The sequence below is a fragment of the Phyllosticta citriasiana genome, assembly GCF_038021145.1.
Source record: "Phyllosticta citriasiana strain CBS 120426 chromosome Unknown IWZ02scaffold_19, whole genome shotgun sequence".
NCBI lineage: Eukaryota > Fungi > Ascomycota > Dothideomycetes > Botryosphaeriales > Phyllostictaceae > Phyllosticta > Phyllosticta citriasiana.
The window spans coordinates 318,376-342,680 of NW_027117296.1; the positions used below are offsets into that span (position 1 = coordinate 318,376).

Sequence of the window (24,305 nt, forward strand, 5' to 3'; positions counted from 1 at the left end):
TGTCCATCAGCAAGACACTATTGTTCCCACGCTTCCAATGTTCCAACACAACCTCCACTCTCTTCCAATATAACCCAAGCAGCTCCACCTCATTGATAGATCCAACACAATCTTCCCCTTTCCCACCCCAATCCAGGTACGCATACCTCCACACATACATCACTACCATGTCCACCCGTTCTAACAGCCCCGAAGACCCCGACCTCGACGCACGCAGCGCCGCCATCAACATCGCACGCGGCCGGCCCGCCTCCTTCATCGACGAGCCACTGCCCGACGACGCCAGCATCCGCAGCCTCGACACGGACCACACGCCCGCCGAGCGTGACGCCGCCATCCGGCACTTCATGACGCTCCTACAACAGCGCGTCGAAGAGCTTCCGTTGAACGTCGCGGAGTGGCCTGAACCAAACAACAGCGAACGCCGCGCCGTCGTGTGTCTCGTCGCCTCGCAGCGCGTGTGCGAAGAAGAAGCCGCCACGCACGGCGCGTTCGACATGCGGTCGTTCTGGGACCAATTGCAGACGCACCTGGCGGCGTACGTCGTGCGCGGCGTCCCGGATCGCGATGGGAATGTTGTTGATTTGGCGAGGCGCGTGTACAGTGAGGCGAGGGATGAGGTGGGTTGGCTCTCGGTAAGGCAGGGGAACCCGTTTCGTTCAAGTAGTGGGATGAGGTTGCTGAGGGCCGCGTTGCTGGCGTATGCGCATGCGTTTGTACGCAGGGCGGTGCGTTTGACGGCGGAGGGGACGAGGAGGGCGTTTTGGTTGCGGACGCAGTGGTTGGTTGTTTTGGCTACCAATGGCGTCGATGAGGAGCAGGCGGGTTGGTTTTTTCGTTTTACGTAGAGCGAGTTCGCTGACTGACTGACTGACTTACTGGTAAGTTCTGTTTCGCATTTGAGTATAGAGGAGACGGGGCGGAGAGTAGAAGTGGTGTTGAAGTGGGTAAGTTTACGAGTGAGCAAAAGAGCGACTCTAGACCTTCTGAATCCTTCTCTTGTCTTTTCTCTGTGCATCCAGAATGCGTAAAATCAATCCAATGAATGCAAATGCGCCTGAATCTGTGCCTCGGACACATAGTGCTAGCCCCCGGCACACCTGTAACCCCCCGTCTGCTTAATCCACCTATATCCCATACAACACACGCCCATTTGCTGCAATGCCGCTCCAACTCCTCCTTCTTGCGACGCAATGCTGCCATTTCGGCCTCCAGACGCCGCTGCGCTTCAATTTTTGCGAGACGCCGTCGTTCGCGCTCGCGCTTGATTGCGTCGTCGTCGTAGTCGTTCTGCTTGTACTCTTGCTTGTGCTGTTCTTCCTCGGCTGAGGTCACCATCTTTTCCATCTCTTCCACAATGTCGGCTTCGCTGACTCGCCGTGCTTGTTTGGTCGGCTTGCCCGACTTCATGATATTCCCGTAGACGCCCTGGGCAATCGTCCGAACGTCTCTTGCGCTGGCCCAATTGGGCAGATCTTGCAGAATACCGAACAGCTGCACCAACTGCTCGCGGAAATCGTCCGCCGGCGGATCCAGCACAGCCAGATCGAGCCCCTTTTTCTTCCGCAAACACTGCGTCAGCAGCTCCAACAATTCCTCCGCCGTCATAGACTCAAAACACACCGTCTCCGGGAATCGCGACGTCAATCCGGGGTTGACGGCCATGAGGCGATTGATGTCCTGCGTATACCCTGCCAAGATGACGACCAGCTTCTGCGCAAACTGCGGTTTGGTGAGACAGTCGACGATTTCGTCAATGGCCTCTTTTGCAAAGGCGCCTTCGCCGAGTCGGTACGCTTAGTCGATGAAGAGCACCTTGCCCAACGCGTTGGTGAAGAGGAATTGCACCTTGGGACCCGTATGTCCGACGTACTGTCCGACGAGCTCTGTGGCGGAGACTTCCTTGACTTCGGCCGTCGAGAGGAAGCCCATGTCGTAATACACTTTGCCCATACGGCGCGCTGTCGAGGTTTTGCCTGTGCTTGTTTGCTTGTTAGCCATCCTGCTATTCAGTGACGTAGATTCGCATACCAGGCGGATCGCGGAACAGAAAAGCAAACGGAATCTGCTCACGCGGGTCCATATCTATCACGGTCCGCTGGTAGCCCTGCAGCTGTGCAATGACGCCACCGCAGCCAACGACGCCGTCATTGACGTCTTGGGACATGTCCTCCATTTGCTTGCCGTAGCCCAGGAGCAGCATGCAGCGGTCGTCGCCCGGGACGCTTTGCACTTCGGCGACGATGGTGTCGATGACGGCCGTCTTGAACGAGTCGCTAGAGCCGTTGCCCTTGCCGCCGTACAGACCGTATGCTTCGTCCATGACGAGCACTTTGCCCTGAGTCGCTGCCAGTATCCCTTTTGTGTTTGCTTCGGAGCCGCCGAGAACGCTGCCTACGAAGTCTGCTGGCGTCTTAACCACCACTTCGCCGCTGAACAGGAACCCAATGTTGGCCAGGATCTGCCCGTACAGTTTGGCCACTGTCGTTTTTCCCGTGCCCGGGTTCCCGAGAAACACCTTGTTGAGGCTGAAATGGATGAGCGGCTCCTCATCCAGCTCGCGCGTGTAGTTGTACTGGATGCTTTCGAAAAGCGCCCTGACCGAGTCCTTGACCGAGCCCAGACCGATAAGCTTCTGCAGCTTCCTTCACGCCGCGTTGTCCTTGAGGACGTCCGCCGGTTCAGGGCCGAGCATATCTTCCTTGGCCAGCAGCAGGTCGTCCGGCGCCTGGCCCGCCCTGCGTTCAAGACGCAGTCGTTTTGCCTGGCGCTCCGCAATGCGCACAAGGATGTTTTCGACCTGGCAAGCATTGCCAAAGCACTCGCGGTCTCCTCCTCGCCCGATACGACGCGCCACGACCCGGCCATACAAGCCGCTGACGCCCAACTCGACCTTCATGCGGCCATTACATCTCTTGTCAATGCCGTAATTGAGAATCTCGAGCAGCTCTTCATCGTTGTAATCTCTGAACTGCTACTGCTTGGGGAAACGACTCGGGATACCGGGGTTATGCGCAAAGAAGGCTTCCATCTGCTTGTTGTACCCAGCGAGAATGAAGACGACTTTGCCAGTCAGATTCTCGACTTCGACCAGCAAGAAGTCGAGTACGTTTTTGCCGCCGCCGCTGCTACCGGAGGCCAACTGGTTCGCCTCGTCAATGAATAAAGCGCTGCCGCCGTTGTTCAGGATGTCTTTGAGCTTCTTCTTGCAGCCCTACACGCCGTCATTGGCGAGGTCGGACCCGCTCGACTCGACGAAGTGGTTCCCTGGCAGTGCGCCGACGGAGCAGAGGAACTTGGGCGTAGATGCGAGCGACGGTCGTCTTGCCTGCAACCCGTGTGTCGTTTGTAAGATCCCATTATATGAGAGACTGCGGCCTGCGTTCCTGTCCCCGGGTTCCCCAGAAGCGCCGTGCCGAAGCGCTCTTTGTTCATGGCTACGCCCTGCCGGACTGCAGTGTCGATCTTCGTCTTGATGGCGAGGAACTCTTTTTTATATTTTCCAGCCCAATAATGTCCATGAGTTGGTCGAGGGCCGGGTTGGAAGCTCGTTCGTATTGCTTTTGGTACTTCCATTCGTCTTTGGCTGCTGACGGTGTCGACTGCCACTCGCCTTTTCCACGCCCTTGGTCCTGTTGGCTATCCCGTCGCTTCTTGTGTTCGGCCTGCGGTGGATTTTGCGGCTGCTGGGCGGCCGAACTCGTGGTCTGTCCTGAAGGTGGTTGCTGGCTGGGTATCGCATTTCCAGGAGCAGGCGTCGTCGCAGGAGGTGGAGTCGATATCTGCGTCGTCCCTCCAGTGGTTTGTCCCTGAGGTGGTTGCTGGCTGGGCGTCGTGTTTCCAGGAGCAGTCGTCGCCTCAGGAGGTGGAGAAGATTTCTGTGTCGTCGCTCCGTTCGGACGTTGAGTCTGTTCATCGAGAGGCGCCTGCAAACCCGCTCTCTTCAAATTTTGCAAATCTTCCCTATGCTGCTGCAGACCCTTTTGCCGCTCCGCCTCCTCATTCTGCTCGCAACGCAGCCGGCGCCGGTGGTCAATCGCATTCTGCAAATCGACCAACTGCGATGCATAAAGCCTCTGCCGCTCCTGACGCTTCACACCGAGCTGCAAGTCGCGCTGGGCTTTGAGCTCCTTTTCCTTGATTTCAAACTCGCACTGCTTGCACGTCGCGGGCCGGCCGTTGTGGCAGCGCCAGGTCAGTTTGTGCTTTTGTAGGCACGGGTCGGACATCATCTTGTTGCATTCCATCTTGGAGTGGTCAGAGAGCTGGTGGCAGCGCTGGGGGTATTCGTGGATGCCGCATCGGAGCTTTGCACCGCTGGAGTTCTTTCAGTCAACGGTGAATGCAGGGGATAGATTGGAGCGACTGACCAAGGCTCTTCGCACCCGCCATCGGGACAATGCTCGGCAAGGTCTGTCTTTTGTTTCAAGATCATCTCCTTGTCGGGATGCTGCTCACACTTGACTGGCAGTCCTTCGTAGATGTGTCTTTTTTGCTCATGAAGTCGAGAAAGGGGCCCCACGTGTCTTTGCCCTTCTTGCTGCTCAGAAAAGTCTCTGAATTGCCAATGATGATGAGCCCGTCTCTTGCGCGCGACAGCAGCACATTGAGGCGTTCTGGAGACTTCATGAAGCCAATTCTCCGTTAGAATTTGCGCCCGTCAAGGAGACAATGACGATATCACACTCCTCGCCTTGGTAGTTGTCTGTGGCGCGTCAGCTCATGGCTCCACAACTGAACATACAACCTACCGATCGTAGACAATTTGATCGTCTTCCTGCTATGCGCCGCGCTCTCCGGAGCAATCAACCCCGCCTTGACCAAGTCGAAGCTATCCAAGTCGTTCAGCACCGGATCGTTCTCTTGACCCAGCTTCTTCCGCAGCAACGCCAACTGCCCCAGATACGGCGTCAAAACCACCTGCTCCCCCGTCCCGTACCCCTGTTGTCCCAGGCACCGCACAATCTGCAACACCATGTCGGCCTCAAAGTCGTTCTTCTTGATGACGCTCGTCCCTTCGTCGCGACGGTCCCAGGTCCGCTCCTCGGCACCCTCCAGATTGCTGTGGTTGAGGAACATGACGTGGTCTTGTAGTCCGCGGAGCGACGGGCGCTTGCTGGTTCGCGGCGCGTCACACAGGTTCGGATAGGTCAGGAAGCGGACTGGGTGCGAGATTTCGGGATGCATGCGGTGCTGGCTGGTCAGCATGGTGTGGGTGAAGCCGGCGAGGATGAGGCGCTCAAAAAGAGAACGGTTGAGATCGTAGCCGTCGCCTCGTTCGACCGTGAGCGCAAAGTTGTTGACTTTTGGCCGTAGCTGCTTGTGGTCCCCGATCAGAATCAACTGCTTGGTTGCAGGCGTCATGGCGGTCAGGACGTGTGACTCAAGAATCTCTCCCGCTTCTTCTACCAGGATGATGTCTGGAGAGGCGTTCTGGAGTAGCTTCGTGTGCATCGCCGCTCCCGTTGTCGTGCAGGCCACGATCCGCTTGGAACGGAGGATTTCGGCCTTTTGCTCGTCCAGCGTCTTCTTCAATTGCGACTGAGAGGCACCGTAAGACTTGACGGCTTGGAGGATTGCAGTGACCTTTTCCTCCATGATACGCTTGGTCCACTGCTGAATCTTGGACTCGCGGTCACTTTGTCCAAGGTTCCAAATCGCAGGCTGGACAGTGCGGTCCTTGTAGACTCCAGGATCGAGGTTCCGACGCCAGCGCTCGTAGGTGACAACTTCTCCTCTCCCACCTACTTCGATGAACCCCTGCTCTTCTTCGGGCACCTGGAAAGCCTCAAAAAGCAGCCTGTCTTCGAAGTCGAGGAAACAAACAGCTCGTCAAGTCCAATGCTGGCATTTTTGTACGACACCAACAGCTTTCTAAGCCTATCCTCGTAGGCTTGAACTTCGCCTCGAAGCTTTTCGATCAATGCCCAGGTTGATTGGTTCCGTCGTGCTTGATTGATCTGCTTCATGTGGTGGAGGTTGAGATGTTCCGTCCTCGGGCTGGACTTTGATCCAAGACGGACCATGACGTCGTCGGGAATGCCGATCTTCATCATGTCTTCTAGGAATTGATCCAAAGCGTGGTTGGTATAGCAGATGACGAGAATCTTGTGGGGCGTGTGCTTTTGAAAGGCGTTGGCGATCAAAGCGCCGATGAAGGACTTGCCAGTGCCTGTATTCAAATCAGCGATATTCGCACAGGAAAATGGGCGAAAGTTTACCAGGAGGCCCTTGAATGAGGCTGACAGTCTGTCGCAACCCGGAGAGCAACGACTCCAACTGTGATGGATCCAGGTTGACTTGACTCGGCAGGTCAAGCGTGTACTGCAAGTCCATCCCCTTTGACTGCTCAATAGAGTCAGCAGTGTCCAAGGGACAAATCGAAAAGTCGATGACTCGTCCACGACCATCATCTCCCCCAAGCCCAAAATCTCCTGCTCAAGTGGCAGCTCCACCTGGCGTCTCAGGCACTCTAGGACCGGCTCGTAGGCGAACATGGCAGTATCCACAACGACAAAATCGACCTCGCTCTTGTTTTGCTTCAGCTTCGGAAACACCGCCTCCAACGCCCGCGGATCGGAAATGCGAAGTGTGACTTGGGGTGGCTCCATGAGCAGCTTTTCCTCCACTCTTTCCACATTAGCGAAGGCAACCACGCGACCGTTCTCCATTAGGCAGCTAAAGCTGTTGTGTTTGAGGAATCTCTTCTCCTCGTGGAGAAAAGACTTGCGCTGCAACCCCTTCAATTCAGCAAGCTTCTACAGGCCATCATCGCACGTGACCGTCAGACAGAACGGAGTCCTCCACTTTGAAGATCCGGCGTACAGGCCAGCCAGCTTGATACCTCGGAGACGCATACTCCTGTGCCGTCCTTTCTTGTACTGGGAAATCTTGAGGTCGTCGCGTAGCTCTGCAAGCATGTCTTCACGCAGCAGACGGCACTGATTGTCCAGCAGCATGGCCACGCGTTGACCACCCAGTGCGTCGTCAATGGCGTCGGCACGCCGGTAGTACGGCTTGTCTTTGCCTACCAACTCGTCGTTTGTCGGGTAAATAGCAATCTCGCGGAAATTGGCAAAGTCGTTGTCGTGCCGGCCGCCGGGGCCGCCATACGTACACTCTGGAACGGACACATCGCGACGCCTGGAATTGACTACCTGTTTTATACGGTAACCGAGGACGCGAACTTCGTGAGTCGATCCTTTTGTCAGCGTCTCACGAGACAGAATGTCTTCTGCAACGGGCAAAATCTCAACAGGGGGCGCGGGGGTCCAGGACAAGAGTTCCAACAAAAGCCACGCAAAGGCATGCTCTGATGCCGGCGTGAGCTGTCCTTTTTTCTGAGCAGCGACAAAGGCATTCCAAAGCGTCGGAGGGTTAACGGTGAGCAGCAAGAGGCGGTGTAAGGTTTCGCCGCTACTAAGTTGCTTCAGCAAAGAGCGCCGGAGGTACGAAAGCAGCCGCTCTAAATGGCCGTTGATGAAGTTGATTGAAATGTCGAATCGCAGTCCCGCGCGCAAAGCATCGGAAACAGGTTGGCTGGCTACAAGTCGCTCGACGCAGTCCTTGCGGTCGGTCTTTTCGCAAATCGCGTCGATGAAGAGCTGGCCTTCTCGCGCAGACGAAATCACGGGCTGGCCGCGGAAAACCGCATAAAAGAAGCCGGTCAGTCGTGACGACCGTGTCGTGTTTGGATTAGGGGCAGCCGCCATGGCTGAACTTGATGGCCCGGTAGGATCGAATCTAGACGTCGTGTGGATGCAATGATGCATCAAGATGCGGTGTCAAGCAAATGGAGAGGAGATGAGAAGAGAGTGTTGGGTGCGGCGGGTGAGTGGGACAAGGATAAAGATGATTGATAATCCTGCAGGAGCGTCGGGATTCTGCAGCTTTCAAGTAGGCTCGAAAGCCCTTCCGTGCCGGTCTTTGAGTGTTATCCGACCGAGCCTTTTCATGTCTTTGTGTCTGAGGCATCACGACGATTCTCATATTTTCTAGCTTATAGAATAGCCCTGGACAACACTGGCTGTAGACACCGTCGCAATCGCGAGAGTCGCACAGTGGCCCATCATATCTTCGCTTTGGCCGCCCTCAATGTTGTGAACCGGTCTATTGCCGTTCGGGTTGCACCAACTATTTCCTGCAGTAAGGGAGCAAATAGCAGAAACACAAAGCACTTTCTGGTTCCCGACAAGCTTTAATTCTGCCCATCGATTGGTGGTTTCCAAATAGAGTTTCTTAAACGCCACCCGTGTCCCTGCAGCAAGGGGAATTTCAGTTCCGCCTGAGAGGCTGCATGGGCGTTGTAGCAGGGACCAAGACAACGGGTTTGCGCTTTGGCAGGATGTCAATCTGGGTCAAACCCTGCTGCTTCCCGCTCTGCAGAAAACCAAACACTTGATCTGCAGAGCTGTATATGATCTGCACATGCCAGCCACTGCCGTTCCAAAAGTAGCGTCTCTCTCTCAGACCATGACCGAGCATCTTTCGCAGCGTGGAAACTGGCGAGGGCGTGGAAATGGGCGTGGCCGAGGCAGAGGGCGGGGCACGTACAGCTTCAACAACTTTTCATGGCGGGAAAGGCCCCAAGAGTATCCGCGACCTCCGTCTCCGCCCGTTGGCTCCATCCTGAACACAATCATCGAACGCGACTTGGAATCCAAGCCTGATGAGCGGAGCGTGGCCAAGATCACCAATCGCGAGTACATTGCCTCGTACAACTGGATGGAGAAGGAGAAAGGCCCAACGATCATGACGCCAGGCAAGTAAACTCTTTGCACGCCCTGCGTCCCGAGGCTAACACATTCAGGATCTCCATCCGCCTGGACGCCCCTCGACGAGCCGAGACAACTTCAAGAAGACGCAGGCGTCTATTTCCGTGATTCCAACGCCGCGCGCTACCCAAAACACCCCACCGAGCCGGCGGTGCGCGCAATCTTTGCCATGAACCCACACTTTCCATCCGAGAAAGTCGACATTTTCGCCTGTGGAAGCACGCTGGGTAATCTCCTCCGCTTCGTCCGCAAAACCGAGCGGCCTTTCCGGTTTCTTGTTCAAGTCGTCGGCAACACGGTATTTTTCGTGCGACACGAACATTCGCCGACGGAAACATTGCAGGGCGTGAAAGGGTACGGACACACTTTTCCGGAGGCGTATACGACGTGGGAGGGACGGACAAAGGGCTCTGAGTCTCATCAGCGCATTGTGCAGCATGACTTTGCTGGCCTCAACTGTCTCGTGCGCTTCGAAAGCGACGGATACTTGAAGAACCTAGATCCAGAGGGCGAGGAGACGGACGACGAGTACCCCCATCTGACAATCGACACCGGGACGAGCTTGAAAATGGTGACTGGCGGTCGAAAGGTGGCGCAGAATGCAGTGTTTGACCTCAAGACGCGCTCTACGAAGCGGATCGACCAAGACGTCCTGGGTGAAGAGATTCAGCGTCTGTGGCTCTCCCAAACACCCAATTTTGTCCTGGCGTACCATGACTGGGGCACGTTCAAAGACATTCGGGTCGACGACATTCGCAAAAACATCGACGTTTTCGAGAACCAGCATCAGGAGAAGCTGGCTCAGCTGGCCACGCTGCTGCGCAAGATTTCTACCTTGGCCAAGGCTCGGCCGGACAAGAAATTGGAGGTTCGGCGCAAAGAGTTGGATGTGCTCGAGATACGCGAGCAGGCAAATGGGTCTTCGGAGGTGTTGCCAGAGGATGTCAAAGAGTGGTGGATGGACGGCGCGGCGGTGAGCAAGTCGCCAAGTGTTCCGAGCGAGGCGTCACCGGGGAAGAATGCCAGCGATGAGGAGTTCTTTTCCTCACCAGCGAGTCCTGAAGATGGCGTCATTGTTTCGGACTCGGATGCAGAGTCGGAGAGGTCGGAGCTCGATTACACTGCGTGCTCGGCGAGTTCGTGTGGATACTGCGGTCACTGTCGCTACTGAGGCTTGCGATGGAACATTGGCTGGTAGGCTGGGGGGTTTTCTCAGGACTGCCGCGATCAATGTGAGTTAGCAGAAATCCACGCGAATCTCCTAGTTGTTGTATCACTTTTGCTCTCACATGATGCTTGTCTGAGCAGGTTCAACTTGTGATTCCCGCCATGTCGACCACTTTCTCTGCGTGATGTCGACGATACTGCGAGAATGAAGAGGCCCAAAAGTCCGCAAAGGGCGCAAATTGGAAGCACTGACTAAGAGCGTAGACCATGCTCGTCCGCGGATGCAAACGATGGGAAACACGTCTTCGTAGCTGTGGTCATTTCCCTCCACTACACTTGGTTTTGTGACAAAAATCTTGAGATGATTTTCAAGTTGTGTCTTCAAGTGTCCCAAAGACATCTACAGTCTTCTATTTCTTGTCTACGCCTACGACATTAGGCTTTCCACCATACCCGTCTGCTCAACCCTCCGTCTCTCCTGAACACGTATTCGATACAATCTGACAGCCCGGCGCAGCAGAGCAAGTACATCTTCCAACATCCTACCCAGCAGCAAACGAGCCTCATATCCGCGCCAAACGGATTGCCGTCCCCCATCTCCCAAAACAACATCCCATCGCGAACCTGTCTATACACACACAAAAAGCAAGCTCCCTCATTTTCACCTCGCGATCTGGACGACCATCCCTGTAGCTTTCCACGTTCCCTTCTAGATCGTCAAGCAAGGTGCCAAAGTCTTTGAGTTGCGCTGTCTTGTCTACCACGCGCTGCGCTAAGATGAAATGGAACACCACGCGTTCAAGAATGACAGCGACGCCGTTGTCATGCTCTGGGCTCACGGAGATGTTCAAGACATATTTGGGAGGGGAGGAACCTGAGATGGTCGGTGTTTTGAAGAGTTTGGGGGAGAGGGTCGGACAATGTTGGTTCTTGGCAGGAAATACAGGTCTTGGGATTTGAATGACGTTGGTTCAATATGATTCTTGAGAACAGCTGAATGAGGCCTCCAAGTCACACCCTAAGGAAGCCATCTGCTACGACACCGGCACCATCAGCCTATCAACATCCGGCCCATACCCCTTACCCTCAACCCCAGCAATCCCAACCTTATTTACCTCTCCCCCCGCCAGCGCAACATGCACAACACTCGTCCCCGGAGTCCCCTGCGTCGTCGGCAAAAAAGAAACCTGCTTCCCCACCTCCTCGCCATTAACCGTCACGGCCGCATATCTCGCAGTACTATCCAGATTCTGGTACTTGATCCTGATGGTCGTCGAGGTCGATGCTTGACTTCTGACATTTCCAAACGTCGCCGTGCCACCAGGCGCAGCATTGCCACCAATATACCCCGCGGCATCGCCGCCAGAGCACCCTTCGCAGCTAACGGCCGATGCGTCGTTGGACAGCGTGGCGACCTCGCCCTCGTACTGCGTCTCGCTGGGGCCGGCCCGCCACTCGCCCGTCGCCGTGTCGATGACCCAGTTGACCTGGTTGTGCATTCTGACGGACGTGCCGTCGATGGTGAGCGGCAGCCACACGTACGTGCTGGAGAAGAGCGCGCCCTTTTGCCAGCGGTCGCCCATGTAGATGGCCGTCGTGGTTGCGCTGCCTTCGATCTTGAGGACGAAGTTGGTCTGCGAGCTGTACGTGTTGCTGCCCGAGTCGGCGAAGAGCGCCCACTTGGACCACGGACCCGAGAGCGATGTTGCCGTGGCGTAGTAGTTGTCGTTGGGGTCCCAGCCGGTCAGTTGCGAGCCGAAGAGGTAGTAGGTGGAGTCCAGCTTGAGGAGCGCGGATGCTTCGATGCCCAGGTCGCTGTTCGGAAAGAGGTACGTGTTTTTCTCCACGCTGAGGTAGTCGGCGCTCAGCTGCTCGATGCGTAGGCCATTTTGGCGCTGATTTTGTCAGGAACGCTTCAGAAATTGAGTGCAGGGAAAAGACTCACGTCCTCGGTCAACAAGTACCCCGTCCCATCGTCATCCTTGAACAAATTGATATCCCGGCTCTGATGCTCGAGCGGCTGAAAACTGCCGTGATACTTATAAGTCCCACAAACACTCCCCGACGTCGCCACGCCCACCTTCGCCTCGGCATAACTCGAATTGTCAATATGCAAATACATAACAAAAGTGCTCGTATCATCATTAAAAATGACCTTCGGCCTCTCGACCACACGATCCGGGCCCAAATCGCCGCTGTCCTGCAGCGTCAAGAGTGCGCCCGCGTAGCTCCACTCGACCAGATTCGTCGACGAGTAGCAGTTGATGTTTTGGAAGCTGGAGCCGTTCGTCTTGTCTTCGCCGATCATGTAGAACGTGCCGTCGACATGGATCAGCCCGGCGCCGTGCGCTTGCAGGTGCTCGCCTGTGTTTTGCGCCGTCCATGTTGCGCCGGGGACAATTTGCAGGGATGCGTGCGCGACCGAGGCGAGTGCCGTCGCGAGGGCGAGGAATTGCCGCATGGTGTTGAGCGGTTGACTTTTTCGTTAAGCCAAGCCTCCTGGGCCTGCGGCGACAGCGTCGCCTTTTGTGTTGTCCAGTCGCGACGACCGCTGGCATCGCCTGATCGCCTGATCGCCTGGTCTCCGTGCGGTGCTTCGTGCATAACCGTCGGTGGCTGTATCACCGAAAATAGGCCAAATCCCCGGTTTAGCAACTAGTTTCTCCGCTTTTCGGTTTAACGCGGCTCGTGTGGGGGCTGATCTTTTTAAACACTATCTTTTTAAACACTGACATTTTTTTCGATTTCCTACAAAAGGGAAAAGTCTATCTTAGCCGTTGGATTCCGAACCTGTTGCTGGTGTCAGTTAGCCACTCGTGTCGCGAGAGACCGAGGGAAGCTGTTTACTCTGCGAGTGTACGTTCCTCGGCTCGTGTGTCGTGAATACGAGCGAGCAGCTGACATGGTTGATGGAGAAATCATGTGGGGATGCTCGTATGCTGACCCTGGTCCGGCGGAGGAGAAATGGGGAACGTGGCAGTTGTGGTTGCGTCCCGTCCCGTCCCAAGGGCTAAACCTTAAGCAAACCTCATCTGAAGTCTCTGCAGCTCAACCTGTTCATCCATCTTGTACATAACCATCATCTTCCTTCAGAATTTTTTTTTTTCTCTGCATCGATTCATTCTTCCACTGGGACACCCTCGGGCTCCTATTCTCCATGGTCGATCTGGGGTGCCACGAGATCCGCCGCCTTCTGCTCTGCGCTTTCGAGAACGTCCAGCAGCTCCTTGTGGTCGATGGTGACTACCGGCGTATTCCTAGGCCTCATGAGGTCCCCCGGAGAAAAGAAACGAAGATTTGATCGAGAGATGTGGCGCCGATGAAGTTCTGCGGGAGCAGTAGAAGCGTCCCCCGCACGAGCTCTCCGTTGCCGTTGCGAAAGACCGTCTCGTCGCGCAGGAGCCTGGTACGCATCATCCGGCGCAGATGTCCCACGGTCATGATTTCTGGTACTCGTCGAGGCTGCCTCCAGTATCCGATCACGACGGTGAAGATGGCCTTCTTCGTCTCCGCTTCGAGGTTGATGGCAACGTGGACGGTGCAGCTGCGGAAAGCGCGGTTCGACCACTCCATCCTCCTCACGTAGCGCTCGGCCAGGTCAGGACACAGAGACCTCTTTGCCTCGTCCGTGGTTTCAATGACTATTTCCGCTCTTGGATCTCGGTGCGAGGAGGTGGGCGGGATGCCGAAGAGTGCGTCTGGATTGCGGAAGGATGTGAACATCGGCTCCGTGTAGCGTGTTCCCTGGCTGTATATGCTGCGAGTCTTGTTGAATTCGACGATGACTCGGCCGATGCGAGAGCGGAGAGGACCCACTCCTTCAAGATCAGGTATGGCCGCGGCCTTAACGGAAAGCTTGTTGGCGAGCTCGGCGGCGAGATCTTGGATGAAGGGATCCTTTTGGCGGACGAACATGGCGCTAGAATTGACGAAGTAGTCCAACCCGCTGTTCTCCATGAGTGTGTGCAAGTAGCTTGGCCAGATGGAACTTACCAGAGACTGTTGGTCGGCGTCTGTTTTGTTGAGACCCCGTTCCGTCTGCATTTGGCGATCAACGCCAGAAATTCGTCGGCTTTCAAGTCAATCTTAGAGATGCTCTGTCCCGCGTCGTAGTCGGGTTTTTGATATTTGAGCAGCTCGTCGAAGGCCTCCTGGGTGTTTCTGCCGGACCGAGCGACGATGGCATCGTGCTGCTGGGTAGACATGATGGACGGTTCGGAGAGTCTATCGAGAGGAGTAGAAAAGTGATGGCGGATGTGGGACTGCGTCGATGTGCACCGCTCGGGCTATCCTCAGGGACTAGGAGGACTGCGTGTTTGTCTTCACCAAGGAGGTTGAAATGCATTTAAATCAACTCACAGCTGGATGGGATCGCGTTTTGTGACTGTTGGAAAGGAGCTGGTGGCCACGATGCGGTGTTTTAGTGATGTCGTGGGCAAAGTGTGCGGAGGCTGGAAATGGAATACCACCACGCCCACGCCACTGACCACGACAACCAGCACTCTTAGCGTTCTTTCTTGATGCCACCCGTGGGCTCCAGAGGCCCGAGCCACGCACGACCTGACGTATTTAACACTTGCGCTCCATCTTCGGCCCCTACTCCTCTTCCTCTCCTCTTCAGCTCTCTGCCATTTGGCTTAGACTTGATGAATTATAGTTTAAGCAGCCCTAAAAAGCTGCTCTTGCCTACGGGCAATGCTATACTCAATTTTTTTACCTCGAGGGAGCAGCTCTGGGCTTGCCTACCTGCCTTTCTCACAGTGTCGCCCGTCTAGCACTACCTTGGGCTGATGCGACTTGCTTTTTCATTGATTGGTTGGCTTCATGCTGGCTTTTGAAGAGAGCCGTCTCGGTTTTGTCTTGATCTTCGTCTATTAGGCTGTTTTTCCCCATCTTTGGTGTTGAAGATGGGGTCCTTGGATTAACGCGCGTTTTCGCAACACAATTAGAGCAACAAAGACAGACAGTGAGGTTTCCTGTTTCTCCCCTGCGCTACCTCGATTCACGCGTACACAGGCTATTCCACGCAAGGCTTCCTGGAGAAAACATCGCGAGGCCAAACAAAGGCATTTACAGATTCGTCGCCCTCGTTGGTCCCGGGAATTTGCGCTATGCAGTAGCCGCAATTCGCATCAAACACCAACAGGCAAGGCAGACAAACCCCAAACTTTCCAGTCATCACTGACTCAATCCAGCGGCAGGTCACCAGAAGCCCAGCATTCCGGACATGGCCGAACTCAGGTCCGTCCTTCAAACGCACATCCTCGCTAACGTCCCAGGCACTCCACTCTTCAAGCGCTGCGAGACCGCCACTCAATTGGACCCGCTTCCACCCGACCTTTCCAAGCCACATACGTCGATATCGAGGGCTCTAATGCACCGAACAGTGTTTTCGGGCTTTTCCGTACACGTGCGCCGGGTCATTCGCGCATCGGATCGTCCTCGGAGCTGCGACATTGCGAAAACGAGCGACGGGACAAGCAACATTCGAAGTGGGAACGGCAGTACTGTACATGGCATGCATAATGGTAGGAACTTTTGGCTGCGAGGGCACATCAGGATGTTCTGCGATTTCTGCAAGAAATTTCTCAGCGGCTGTGTCACTACGGGGGTTCTCGGCCGCAAAATGGCTAACTTCGCCACCAAATGACCACGGGAGCTGAGCGCCGTGATTTTTTGCTTCCAGGTCTGGCTACCAGCTGGTTTCCAGCTAGATTTGCCTTGATATCGAGCGTTGAATAACCGATTTTGGGCTCTAAGCGGGGAGAGTCTCGAAAGAGAGTGCAGCTGCAGGGCTCCATAGGTGTCCAGTATTATTCACATCCGGTACATCTCATTTAAGATAGCGTCATTGGACCGGAGCAGCATGTCTCGTGCCGTTTTGCTACTTTTCTCCCTCGCCTGACTCCACAAGCGACTTCAACACCTGGCTCTATGCCTATCCATCCCACCCGTTCACATTTCTCCCGCTTAATCACCGACTCGGACTGGCTTCCCTCTGCTACCTTCGAGACTAAGATTCGACGCATTACTCCGCCCGCGCTGGCCCTGCGCCAATATCATCTCCGCCTTAGCACAGCTGGAATTCTTCTGATCGGGCCTCGTCTTTCTGATACATGTGTGAGGAGGTGAGACAAGATCGGCAGGCAAAAGGCGGGAAAAGAATGAGTCGACTCCCTAAAAACTCGATGAAAAGCTAGATTGTAAGCTATCTCGTCTCTGAAGGGCTTACTCGAACAAGGCTCCATCTAGCGACGACCTTTGCAGAAGCTGACATGACTGGAAAGATATATCTACGAGTATCCTTCGTTGAAGGCCTGGCACGATCATCGGCTTGACAGCTCACTAATTCCACCCAAACTACCAAAATACGAGGAGCTCCCGCCCCACGACAGCAGGGGAAACAACTTGAAATTCACAACCCCAGGCCGGAGCCCAAGCTAGCGCCGGCCCATTGAGCAGCGGCTCTGTCTTCTCCAGCGGCCGTTCCTATGACCGCAAAGGCCATGTAGCTGACTCAATCGACGTTCCTTCGTACAGCCGCTGCTCTGGATTCGATACTGCAAGGGAGTAAATTTGACGAAATTTGAGGACATCCGGTGGACATTGGACGGACTGATCGGGCTCGCGCGTGCTCTTTGAGCATGATTTGGCAGACACCGAGCCATCGCCCATGTGAATTCCATATCTAGCAGGAAAATGACGGCAGCTGATGGGCAGTAGACAGGCCTGGTCATTCTCAATTAGGAGCGTTTTGCACGTTACGAACACAGGAGACCATCGCAGGAAGCGGTAGCCAGGAATATGTGTTCACGAATCCACGGGGCCTTGCCTTCACCGAGACATAAATTCGATAGCAAGAGAAACACATTGGATGAAATACACTGCATATCACGCTCTCCGAATTGCCCTCCGTCGACATATATTAGAGCCGCCCGCCGTAAGCTAAATACATTACACTTCGCCATCCTCACTCCACAAATCAGGCCCTAAACTCCTTTTCAATGACCGAACTGAGTCCTCCAACAATCTTATCCCAAGCGCGAAATACGTCGTCAATAGTTGCCAGAGGAGCTGGGACAGCAAATCTTTTGCGCATTTCCTCGGCTGCCCGCGCTGCATCGACGAGGTGTGAGTCGCGGCGAGAGGAAATATCATTAACAATGCTGACTGGGATCTCGTTATTGTCCTTGGCTCGTGGCCCAGCGTCTCCTTGAACACTATGCGCAGAATCCATAGTCGGGCTCATTTCCTCGTCGAGACGAAAAGCCTCATTCATTTTATTGTCTTCCTCCATTGCATCGTGCTGATCATTAGAAAACTTTGCTGCTGCCTGCATTGTTTCATTGATCACGGGCTTCGCAAGGTACTTTTCTCCCCACCACTGGTTCCAACCGGCAACCCAAACCCCGAGGTTTGTGAAAATTGGTTGTCTATCACCGCTGGCCAGTGGACTGGATCCTTGCTTTTTTGCACTGGTTGGAGCTTCGATAGCCTTAGGGCTTCGTGCTTCATGTTCGTCAGGCTCCGCCGGGATATATGTGGGCCCATCTCCTTCAGTAAAGATGTTCATGGGTGATGGCTCCTCGTCAACCTGATCATGGCCCACGGGAGTATCCGACGCCTGATTCGACTCCTTGCTAGGCGTTTGATCTGAACCTCCATCCGGATAATCCTTGCTCATCGTGGAACCAGACGCTGGGCTCATGTCGTCAAAGCGGAGCGGAGAATCCGCAGCCAACTCCTCAACGGCCCGCGCCGCCTCCCTGAGGTGCTCGTTGCTGAGAGAAACAATCCGGAAAAATTCCTGAAAGTAGGAAAGATGTGGTTCAAGATTCGAGCAAAGCTGCATCCTCCTCCTTCTCTTCTCGAGCCATTTGCACGACCATGTCGGCGCTAACTTTGCGTAGAACAGCGGCAGCCGCGACAGATATCTCGGTTTGTCCTCTTCAAACTCTGGCCCAAGTAGTATGTCTTCCCACGGTCCGCATCCAGATGGCAGGTAAAGACCAACATTCCTTTCGGCGGTCTCCAGGGATGCATTGACGAAGCGCGCTTGGTTTTCGATGGCCTTCGCCGAGAAGCTTGCGGTGCGTCGAACATCCTCCAGCAACCCCTCGCGCGCCTTGCGTCTGTCATTCGCCTTGAGAGACGCCATCCTTGGGTCGTGAAAAGTGGACTGCGCCGCTGCCTTGGTGTCGTACCATGCCCTCGACTGTTTGATCAGCTCCTGCTCCTCTGCAACAACTCCATGCAAAACTTTGTCCCATTTGATTTTTACAACGTCCAGTGATCGAGTCAGATATTGCCATTCTTTTGATTTGGACCCGTCGACCTTCTCCGACTTCTTCGCCTCTTTGTTCAACTGGATTACTTGCTCAAGATGATCCATGCCCGCCCTCGCAGCCTTTGTGATATATTCGAATTCCACCGCCACCTCCGGCGCCTGTTTTCGAAAGTCTCGATGTTTGAACAGAAACTCGGGTGGAATCCTAGGCCGCAGATCCGGCTGCAGAATGAGTGCGCCATCGCTCCAGCGCGTCACCAATGCCAGGAAGACAGCAAGGCAACCAATCCACCACGCCCATGGTGCCAGCCCCGACGCGAGCTTCTTTGCGACCCCGGGGAAAATGGCTCGCCGCTCTAATCCCATTTCGCCGACGCGGAAGCGCCGCCTGTCGTTTCGCTGTTTTCGCTGCTCCCTGACTGGCCTCCACCCGACGCGCTCGACTTCATAAATTGATGGTGTGTTTCGGAAACGCACCATCTTGCGGCCGGGAGCTGGGACTTCTTTTTGCAAGAGTTCGTCTTCTATTCTCGACATAGGAGGACGCTGGGCTGGCGCGAAGCCGTATAGCGTCAATCCAGCCATGTGCGTCGGAGGCATCCATTCTTCCTGGCCTAGTCGCGGTGACGCGATCGGAGGGGATGATTGCAGAACGGCTTCGGGTGTGAATGTCTCTGCGTCAATGACTTGCGCCGCGGGCGTCCTCGCTACGGGTGTTGGCGACGGAAGAGGAGAAAAGGGGCTCAGCGCGTCGCTTTGAAACAGCCTTGTATCAGACTCAGATTTTGATGTCGTGGGCTTCGACAGCTCCGCCCGTCGCTCGCGTGCCCATAGGAGAGGTAGCAATGGCCTGATTGGATCGGTGTTGTACGGTCTGGAATCGGCGCCCAAAACTTGCCTCGTAGGCGTCTGCAACTCGTCTCTTCGATTGATCTCCCATGGAAACTTCGGCAGTGGTCGAATTGGATCGGTGTTGTATGGCCTAGGATCGATCATTCGTTTGATTGGCGTCCGGGTAGGAGGTGGAGTGATGTACGCATGAGGCTCCATCGTTTTGGGACTATGCGCTCTAGCTCCGGCGCAGTCGAGACTGCAGGAAGAAGAGGATTAGTCTGATGCGATGGTTAAAATTTAGGGGAGAAGAGCGGGCTCATCTGCAAAAGCTATGAGAGTGGTATTGGGAAAGGCGTTGGAGTAGGCTCGGCTTCCATCCGAAGAAGAATGCAAGAGTACGGCCCCGGATGCGTCAGTTTAAGAGAGTTCGGCATTTCAATCATCGGAACAAAGAAAAGGCAGAACGTGGATTGCCGCATTGGGGGCCTTTGTTCGTTGGGTCGACGTCGAGATTTTCTTTGTTTTCCTTCGAAAGCGACTCGATCCACACAGCAGCCAGTGAAAGATACACAGCACCAGATGCGAAGGGGAATTTGACAGCGATTCACTGGGTCCATCAACGCAACCAAAATGATCGAGACAGCAAAAAGCAAATCAGCATCCACGCGTTAGTTTGCCAAAATCGTCGCCCATTGTTCAGCGAGGGAAATTGTTGCCGCTCAAGTCCCAAAGAACACAGAAATCACCTCAAAGAACATACTGCATGGTCTAATGTAGATTGGGCGATAATTTACGCAATTCTGGCGGGAATACTGTACCGCTTGACAGCCATGATATCGTACCGCACGACACCCATGTTTTACCCTAATAAAACGCCGCGTCCCGGTCGGTCTTGAGGTCGGCTGCGCGCTTGACATGTGATAAAAGGCCGAGATCATGTCAGAGTCTACTGTGAAACCATTGGCTGAACATTGTCCCTGCGGTGATTCCACGGTAGCTGTAGGCGTCACGTTGGGAAGGAAGTCAGACAGCAAGGTGAGGACATGGAAAACTTCTCAGCAAAGGTCCATCACATTGAAGGGCGTATAGGGAAGCGGGATCAAGGGCTGTAGTGAGAAGCTGGTAATTGACAAGTCTAGCAACCCGCTCTCGTAAAGTCCAACTCTGCCTCCTCAAGGAGCCACTCCCCCGTCTTTGCAGTGTTGTACGGTAACAAGCCATCCATTTCCTCTTTCTCATTTCGTCCATACATATGTCGTCTGCTTCAAACTATCCTTCGTAAGGCTCTCTGCCAATGGGACTCTGCGCCGCTTCTGCGGACAAGCTCGACCTGTTGGGAGGATGGTAGGGGCAGGTGTCAGGAGACCGAAGTGAAGTCACACAGAACGGCTCTCATTCAGGACAGCAATGCTTGATTGTGCCGAGTTAATCTCGGTAGTCGATGTAGCTAAATACTGGGACTTAAGTAAGTGCGGATGTGACGTCGGCGCCGTATGTCCGACGCTTAGACCGCAGGACTCGTCCGAGGATTTGACGGTTGCAGACCATGACAGCAAGATCTGCAGGGGATAGCCTTCCAGTGATGACAAGGGTGAGGGATTTCAGGTTCGGCATCTGTTGGGCCAAGTCGTTTCTCAACTTTGCATCGTTAGCTGCGGTTCCTGCGGCTGAATGTTTTGAGTTCTCGGGGCACTCACATTAGCCAAGTCGGTCCTGTCTCCCCATAGAAGCTGACCGATCAACTAAAGCTTCTCGATGTTGTCCATCCTGACAATTCTGGTCACCATGAGATAGAAGGTCGAGTCTATCTCAAGGTGTCGCAGTCTGCTCAGGCCGCGTGCGAAGAACAGCAGCTCTTGGAGCTGGTCGACGCCAGGACCATTCCTTGCGAATCCCGCGATCGTCAGGGAGGAGATTCTCGGACAACGGTATACCAGGAACCGTGAAACCCAATCGATAACCAGGTTCTCAACAAACGGGAGCTCTGGGAGGCCATGCGGTGCAGATGATCCACCAAAATTATACAATGATGGAGTTTGTGGCGAAACCACGGAGAGTTTCTTCAGTCCACCAGCGACGGACATTACGTGGAATAGGAAGTCGGCAGCTCTATCAAAGACCGGTCTGTCGAGGTCGGGGCGTGTCTTGGTACAGTTGTGACATTTCGGAGCGAAGGATCTCATGATAAGTCAGTAAGGATATACGAAAGAGATCTGCAAGTCTTACCTCGTCTTGGACACCTCTGGAATGCCTTCCAGGATCTCTGAGCCGTTGACTTGCCTGAACAGGGCTGAAAACTTCTCTGGCCCAAACCAATCGTTCATGTTGACCACAAGGCTACGGAACTTCAGCCTGTGGCACACGTCTCTCATACTCTTGCTGGTGTTAGAGAGTTTGATGAGAGAGCTTGTACCAGGCTTGTGGTAGATCGGCGCGAAAGTTCCCAGATGTCTAACGATCTCGAGAAGAAGCCCCGTGGGAAGAGTTTCCAAAGTCGGTGCTACTCTCAAACTCGCTCTCATGAGAAGACCGGGTGCGGAGAGCGAGTGGAGCCGAGATCCAGCGCGTGGGGTACCAGGTGTGCGGTCGAAGCTAGCATGATCCGGCGTCACGAGATTTCGAAAGGCCCGAGGTTTGATTGAGAGACGGCAGGGACGAAGAAGCGGATCGCCGCACAAACCACCCGTAGAGGAGGCTGATTGCCCCTTAGTGGTATATTCAAAACCGAGCGGGTGACGGCGAAAGACTTTTCCATCGTTCGCTGAACGGCTATGGGCGCCAGGAGTTTCAACGCTGCAACCAGATATTTTGAAGATGAAAGAAGTCGGCGTGATGGAAGCTACATAGATGGCGTCAGTCATGGAGGGACGTGGTGCGGTGAGCTCGGGCGACTGGAAGCACTCACTGATTACATTTCCGACGGAAAGTCTCGTAGAAGAAACGGATGACTCTAGAGACATTCATCAAAGACAAATTGATCAACCCGGAGGAAACGTTGAGAGAAGATGGTGATGTTTTGGGTGAGTAGCAGGGCGGAGGTCGGTCGGTGTAGCTGGAAGAGGCTTCGGGATGTGTGTATTGTCCTTCGTATGGAGTGGACGGGCGAAGTGTCAGCGTCCAAACGGCAACCAACCACTCGACAGTGACGTCACTTACCACCCGAGGCGAGGCGCACAGGCACAGGCCTCCCATACCTCCATCTGCGATAGTGTATCAAATACAGGCCCAGTGTCCAATCACAAGACTGTGCCGGTGCCAGGTGTACAATTCCACTGTAATTTGAACAATGTAGGGAGCCCGAGTACACCGAATCGGATGAATTTGAGTAAAGCAAAAGGTTTATTGAGAAGGCCATCCTACGGAGAGAAGGAAAAGACAAACAAAAGACCAACCCAAGCCCCATTTTTCTTGAACCCGTTTCTCTCCCATAGCTATCAAGTTGTAGACCAGAGAACCGGTGCTACAAGTTTGCATTCATTTTCAATGGCTCTGGTTGACGCCATCTAAGTCTGACTGTGGCCAGCCGCCTTCATTTACCATCTACCAAGCCTCTTGATCAATTTTCCCTTTGTCCAAGATGTCCAGTCATTGTCCGTGGTCGCTGGCGTCCATGACGGTACAGAGCTAGGGGAGCCTTGAGATCGATGTAGTTGTGCAACGCTGCTTGGGAGGCAGTAAATAGGTGAATGCTTTCGTAAGAATCTCAAGAGACAGGACCGTCCACGAATAAAGTGTCCGTATCGCGCGGTCTTCGCCCGCTCATCCTCGTGCTTTGAACGATTCGACATCTTCGAAAGGTTTTGTAGTATTGGTGCAAGACGGGAGATGCTACTGTGAGGCTTTGGTGAAGCATGCCCCTCGAATCGACCTGTGTGTCCCTATGGTGGTCCCTCACACGACGGGCGCCAATCCACGTAGCTGAAAGCTCCCAGGTCGATCTCGCCTTGCTCTTCAAGGAAGAACGGTTGGGTCGCCATGCTCTGGGGACGGCGAGCTCTCCAACAAGATAACAGGGTCGGTGGGTTGACGTGCCAATAAACAGCGGGACCGTGGGTGATGCAGGCGACCCGAAACTCTTCGAGGTGATTGTGGTTGTCGAAGAACTGCTGAATCCAATTCCTGGCGATTGTGCGTCGTTGGAATGCTCTCCACGCCGCTATCGAGCCGTATCGGGGTCCAGTGACCACAAGAGCCATCGTCCGTAGATTTGGCATCAGGGTTGGGAGGGTCGATACCAACTGGGGAATGTTAGTAATCGTCCAAGGGCACGTCCACATGGCAAAGCATGGTCTCTTACTTGCAAGAGCTCTGTACGAGTATTGCCTCGAAGCACGCCGACTATCGTGAGGCGCTCGATCCGATTCATAGGTGGAAAGTCGCTCATCATCGTAGTGTCTACTGTGTTGACGTCCAAAATTCGCAGGTTCGGCAAGTTCGATGCGCGCACCAGCAAGTCCCTCAACTTAAATCCCGCCCTGTCAGGCCTTGATATGAAACCCGTGAGCGTAAGGCGCCTAATGTTGGGGCAATGATCGAAAAGAAACATTGACCGGGTGTCGATCACAAGCTCTTCGACGAACGAGAATTTGACGCCGCCGTGGATGCCATCAGAATCCTGCCAGTCGTGTTGCACGGTTGGAATCACAACAGTCAGTTTTCGTAGCCTGGGAGCATTGAGGAGCACATGGTTCAGGATGATTCCAGCCCTCTGCATCATCTGCGCGTAGTGGCGCCATGCTGCGTTGCTGGGCACGGCCGGTGTCGTCAGGGCGAAAGACCTAGATGAAATGGTTAGCCAGATCGAAGGAAACCTGAAGCTTTGATCCAAACCTCGTCCAATGAATGTCTTGTGGAAAGCCCTGCATGATCTCATGGGCTTGATTCACCGGACGCGAGAAAAGAGAGTCGAGCCTTCCCATGGGGCTCAATTCTTCAAAGTTGATCAAGAGACCACGCAAGCGCAGTCTCTCACATATAGTCCTCATCGTCCTGCTTGTAGCTGACAGATTGTTGATGTCGTTCTGGCCAGGAGGACCGTACACGGGTGAGAGCGCCCCCACAGCATCGGCGAGGTGATGGAGCACGACGGCTGGGAGGCTGTCTAAAGGGCGGGAGTTGTTGGGGGTGGCCATTGTGAGTGAGGTACAAAGAGCTGAGACGGGGAGAGACGGAATTGAGTTGGAGGTAGTGGTAGGGTCTAATGTCGATGGTGCGATGTGTCAGAAAAAAGAGGGCAGGCTTTT

General features: G+C 54.5%; 8 protein-coding genes across 8 annotated transcripts; 2 read left to right on the top strand and 6 right to left on the bottom strand.

Annotated features, from left to right (window-relative positions):
* Positions 1–167: 167 nt before the first annotated feature.
* On the top strand, positions 168–848 carry IWZ02DRAFT_437338 (uncharacterized protein; the record flags this gene model as incomplete). Its single annotated transcript, XM_066766614.1, has 1 exon — positions 168–848. One exon carries the CDS (start codon positions 168–170, stop codon positions 846–848), a length of 681 nt encoding a protein of 226 aa, XP_066618140.1.
* Positions 849–1,084: 236 nt separating this feature from the next.
* Positions 1,085–7,712, bottom strand: IWZ02DRAFT_437339 (uncharacterized protein; the record flags this gene model as incomplete). The annotated part of the gene is made up of 14 exons (XM_066766615.1): positions 1,085–1,127; positions 1,148–1,796; positions 1,874–2,005; positions 2,032–2,635; positions 2,672–2,949; positions 3,004–3,214; positions 3,243–3,328; positions 3,488–4,317; positions 4,371–4,616; positions 4,745–5,800; positions 5,827–6,172; positions 6,222–6,345; positions 6,408–6,758; positions 6,783–7,712. 14 exons carry the CDS (start codon positions 7,710–7,712, stop codon positions 1,085–1,087), a joined length of 5,886 nt encoding a protein of 1,961 aa, XP_066618141.1.
* A 760-nt stretch (positions 7,713–8,472) lies between these two features.
* IWZ02DRAFT_427691 (uncharacterized protein) lies at positions 8,473–10,288 on the top strand (the record flags this gene model as incomplete). Its single annotated transcript, XM_066765927.1, has 4 exons — positions 8,473–8,765; positions 8,796–9,747; positions 9,778–10,006; positions 10,206–10,288. The coding sequence occupies 3 exons, from the start codon at positions 8,473–8,475 to the stop codon at positions 9,943–9,945; spliced, it is 1,413 nt and encodes a 470-aa protein (XP_066618142.1). The 3' UTR covers positions 9,946–10,006; positions 10,206–10,288.
* Positions 10,289–10,847: 559 nt separating this feature from the next.
* Positions 10,848–12,426, bottom strand: IWZ02DRAFT_410169 (glycosyl hydrolase). Its single transcript, XM_066765708.1, has 2 exons — positions 11,887–12,426; positions 10,848–11,836 (listed from the first exon to the last, which is right to left on the bottom strand). Exons 1-2 carry the CDS (start codon positions 12,400–12,402, stop codon positions 10,976–10,978), a joined length of 1,377 nt encoding a protein of 458 aa, XP_066618143.1. The 5' UTR covers positions 12,403–12,426; the 3' UTR covers positions 10,848–10,975.
* Positions 12,427–13,205: 779 nt separating this feature from the next.
* Positions 13,206–14,146, bottom strand: IWZ02DRAFT_494773 (uncharacterized protein; the record flags this gene model as incomplete). Its single annotated transcript, XM_066770068.1, has 2 exons — positions 13,206–13,887; positions 13,935–14,146. The coding sequence occupies 2 exons, from the start codon at positions 14,144–14,146 to the stop codon at positions 13,206–13,208; spliced, it is 894 nt and encodes a 297-aa protein (XP_066618144.1).
* Positions 14,147–16,923: 2,777 nt separating this feature from the next.
* Positions 16,924–19,278, bottom strand: IWZ02DRAFT_494774 (uncharacterized protein; the record flags this gene model as incomplete). Its single annotated transcript, XM_066770069.1, has 1 exon — positions 16,924–19,278. The coding sequence occupies one exon, from the start codon at positions 19,276–19,278 to the stop codon at positions 16,924–16,926; it is 2,355 nt and encodes a 784-aa protein (XP_066618145.1).
* A 1,526-nt stretch (positions 19,279–20,804) lies between these two features.
* On the bottom strand, positions 20,805–22,022 carry IWZ02DRAFT_437344 (uncharacterized protein; the record flags this gene model as incomplete). The annotated part of the gene is made up of 2 exons (XM_066766616.1): positions 20,805–21,240; positions 21,289–22,022. 2 exons carry the CDS (start codon positions 22,020–22,022, stop codon positions 20,805–20,807), a joined length of 1,170 nt encoding a protein of 389 aa, XP_066618146.1.
* A 573-nt stretch (positions 22,023–22,595) lies between these two features.
* Positions 22,596–24,194, bottom strand: IWZ02DRAFT_437345 (uncharacterized protein; the record flags this gene model as incomplete). The annotated part of the gene is made up of 4 exons (XM_066766617.1): positions 22,596–22,930; positions 22,958–23,300; positions 23,360–23,840; positions 23,893–24,194. 4 exons carry the CDS (start codon positions 24,192–24,194, stop codon positions 22,596–22,598), a joined length of 1,461 nt encoding a protein of 486 aa, XP_066618147.1.
* Positions 24,195–24,305: the final 111 nt, after the last annotated feature.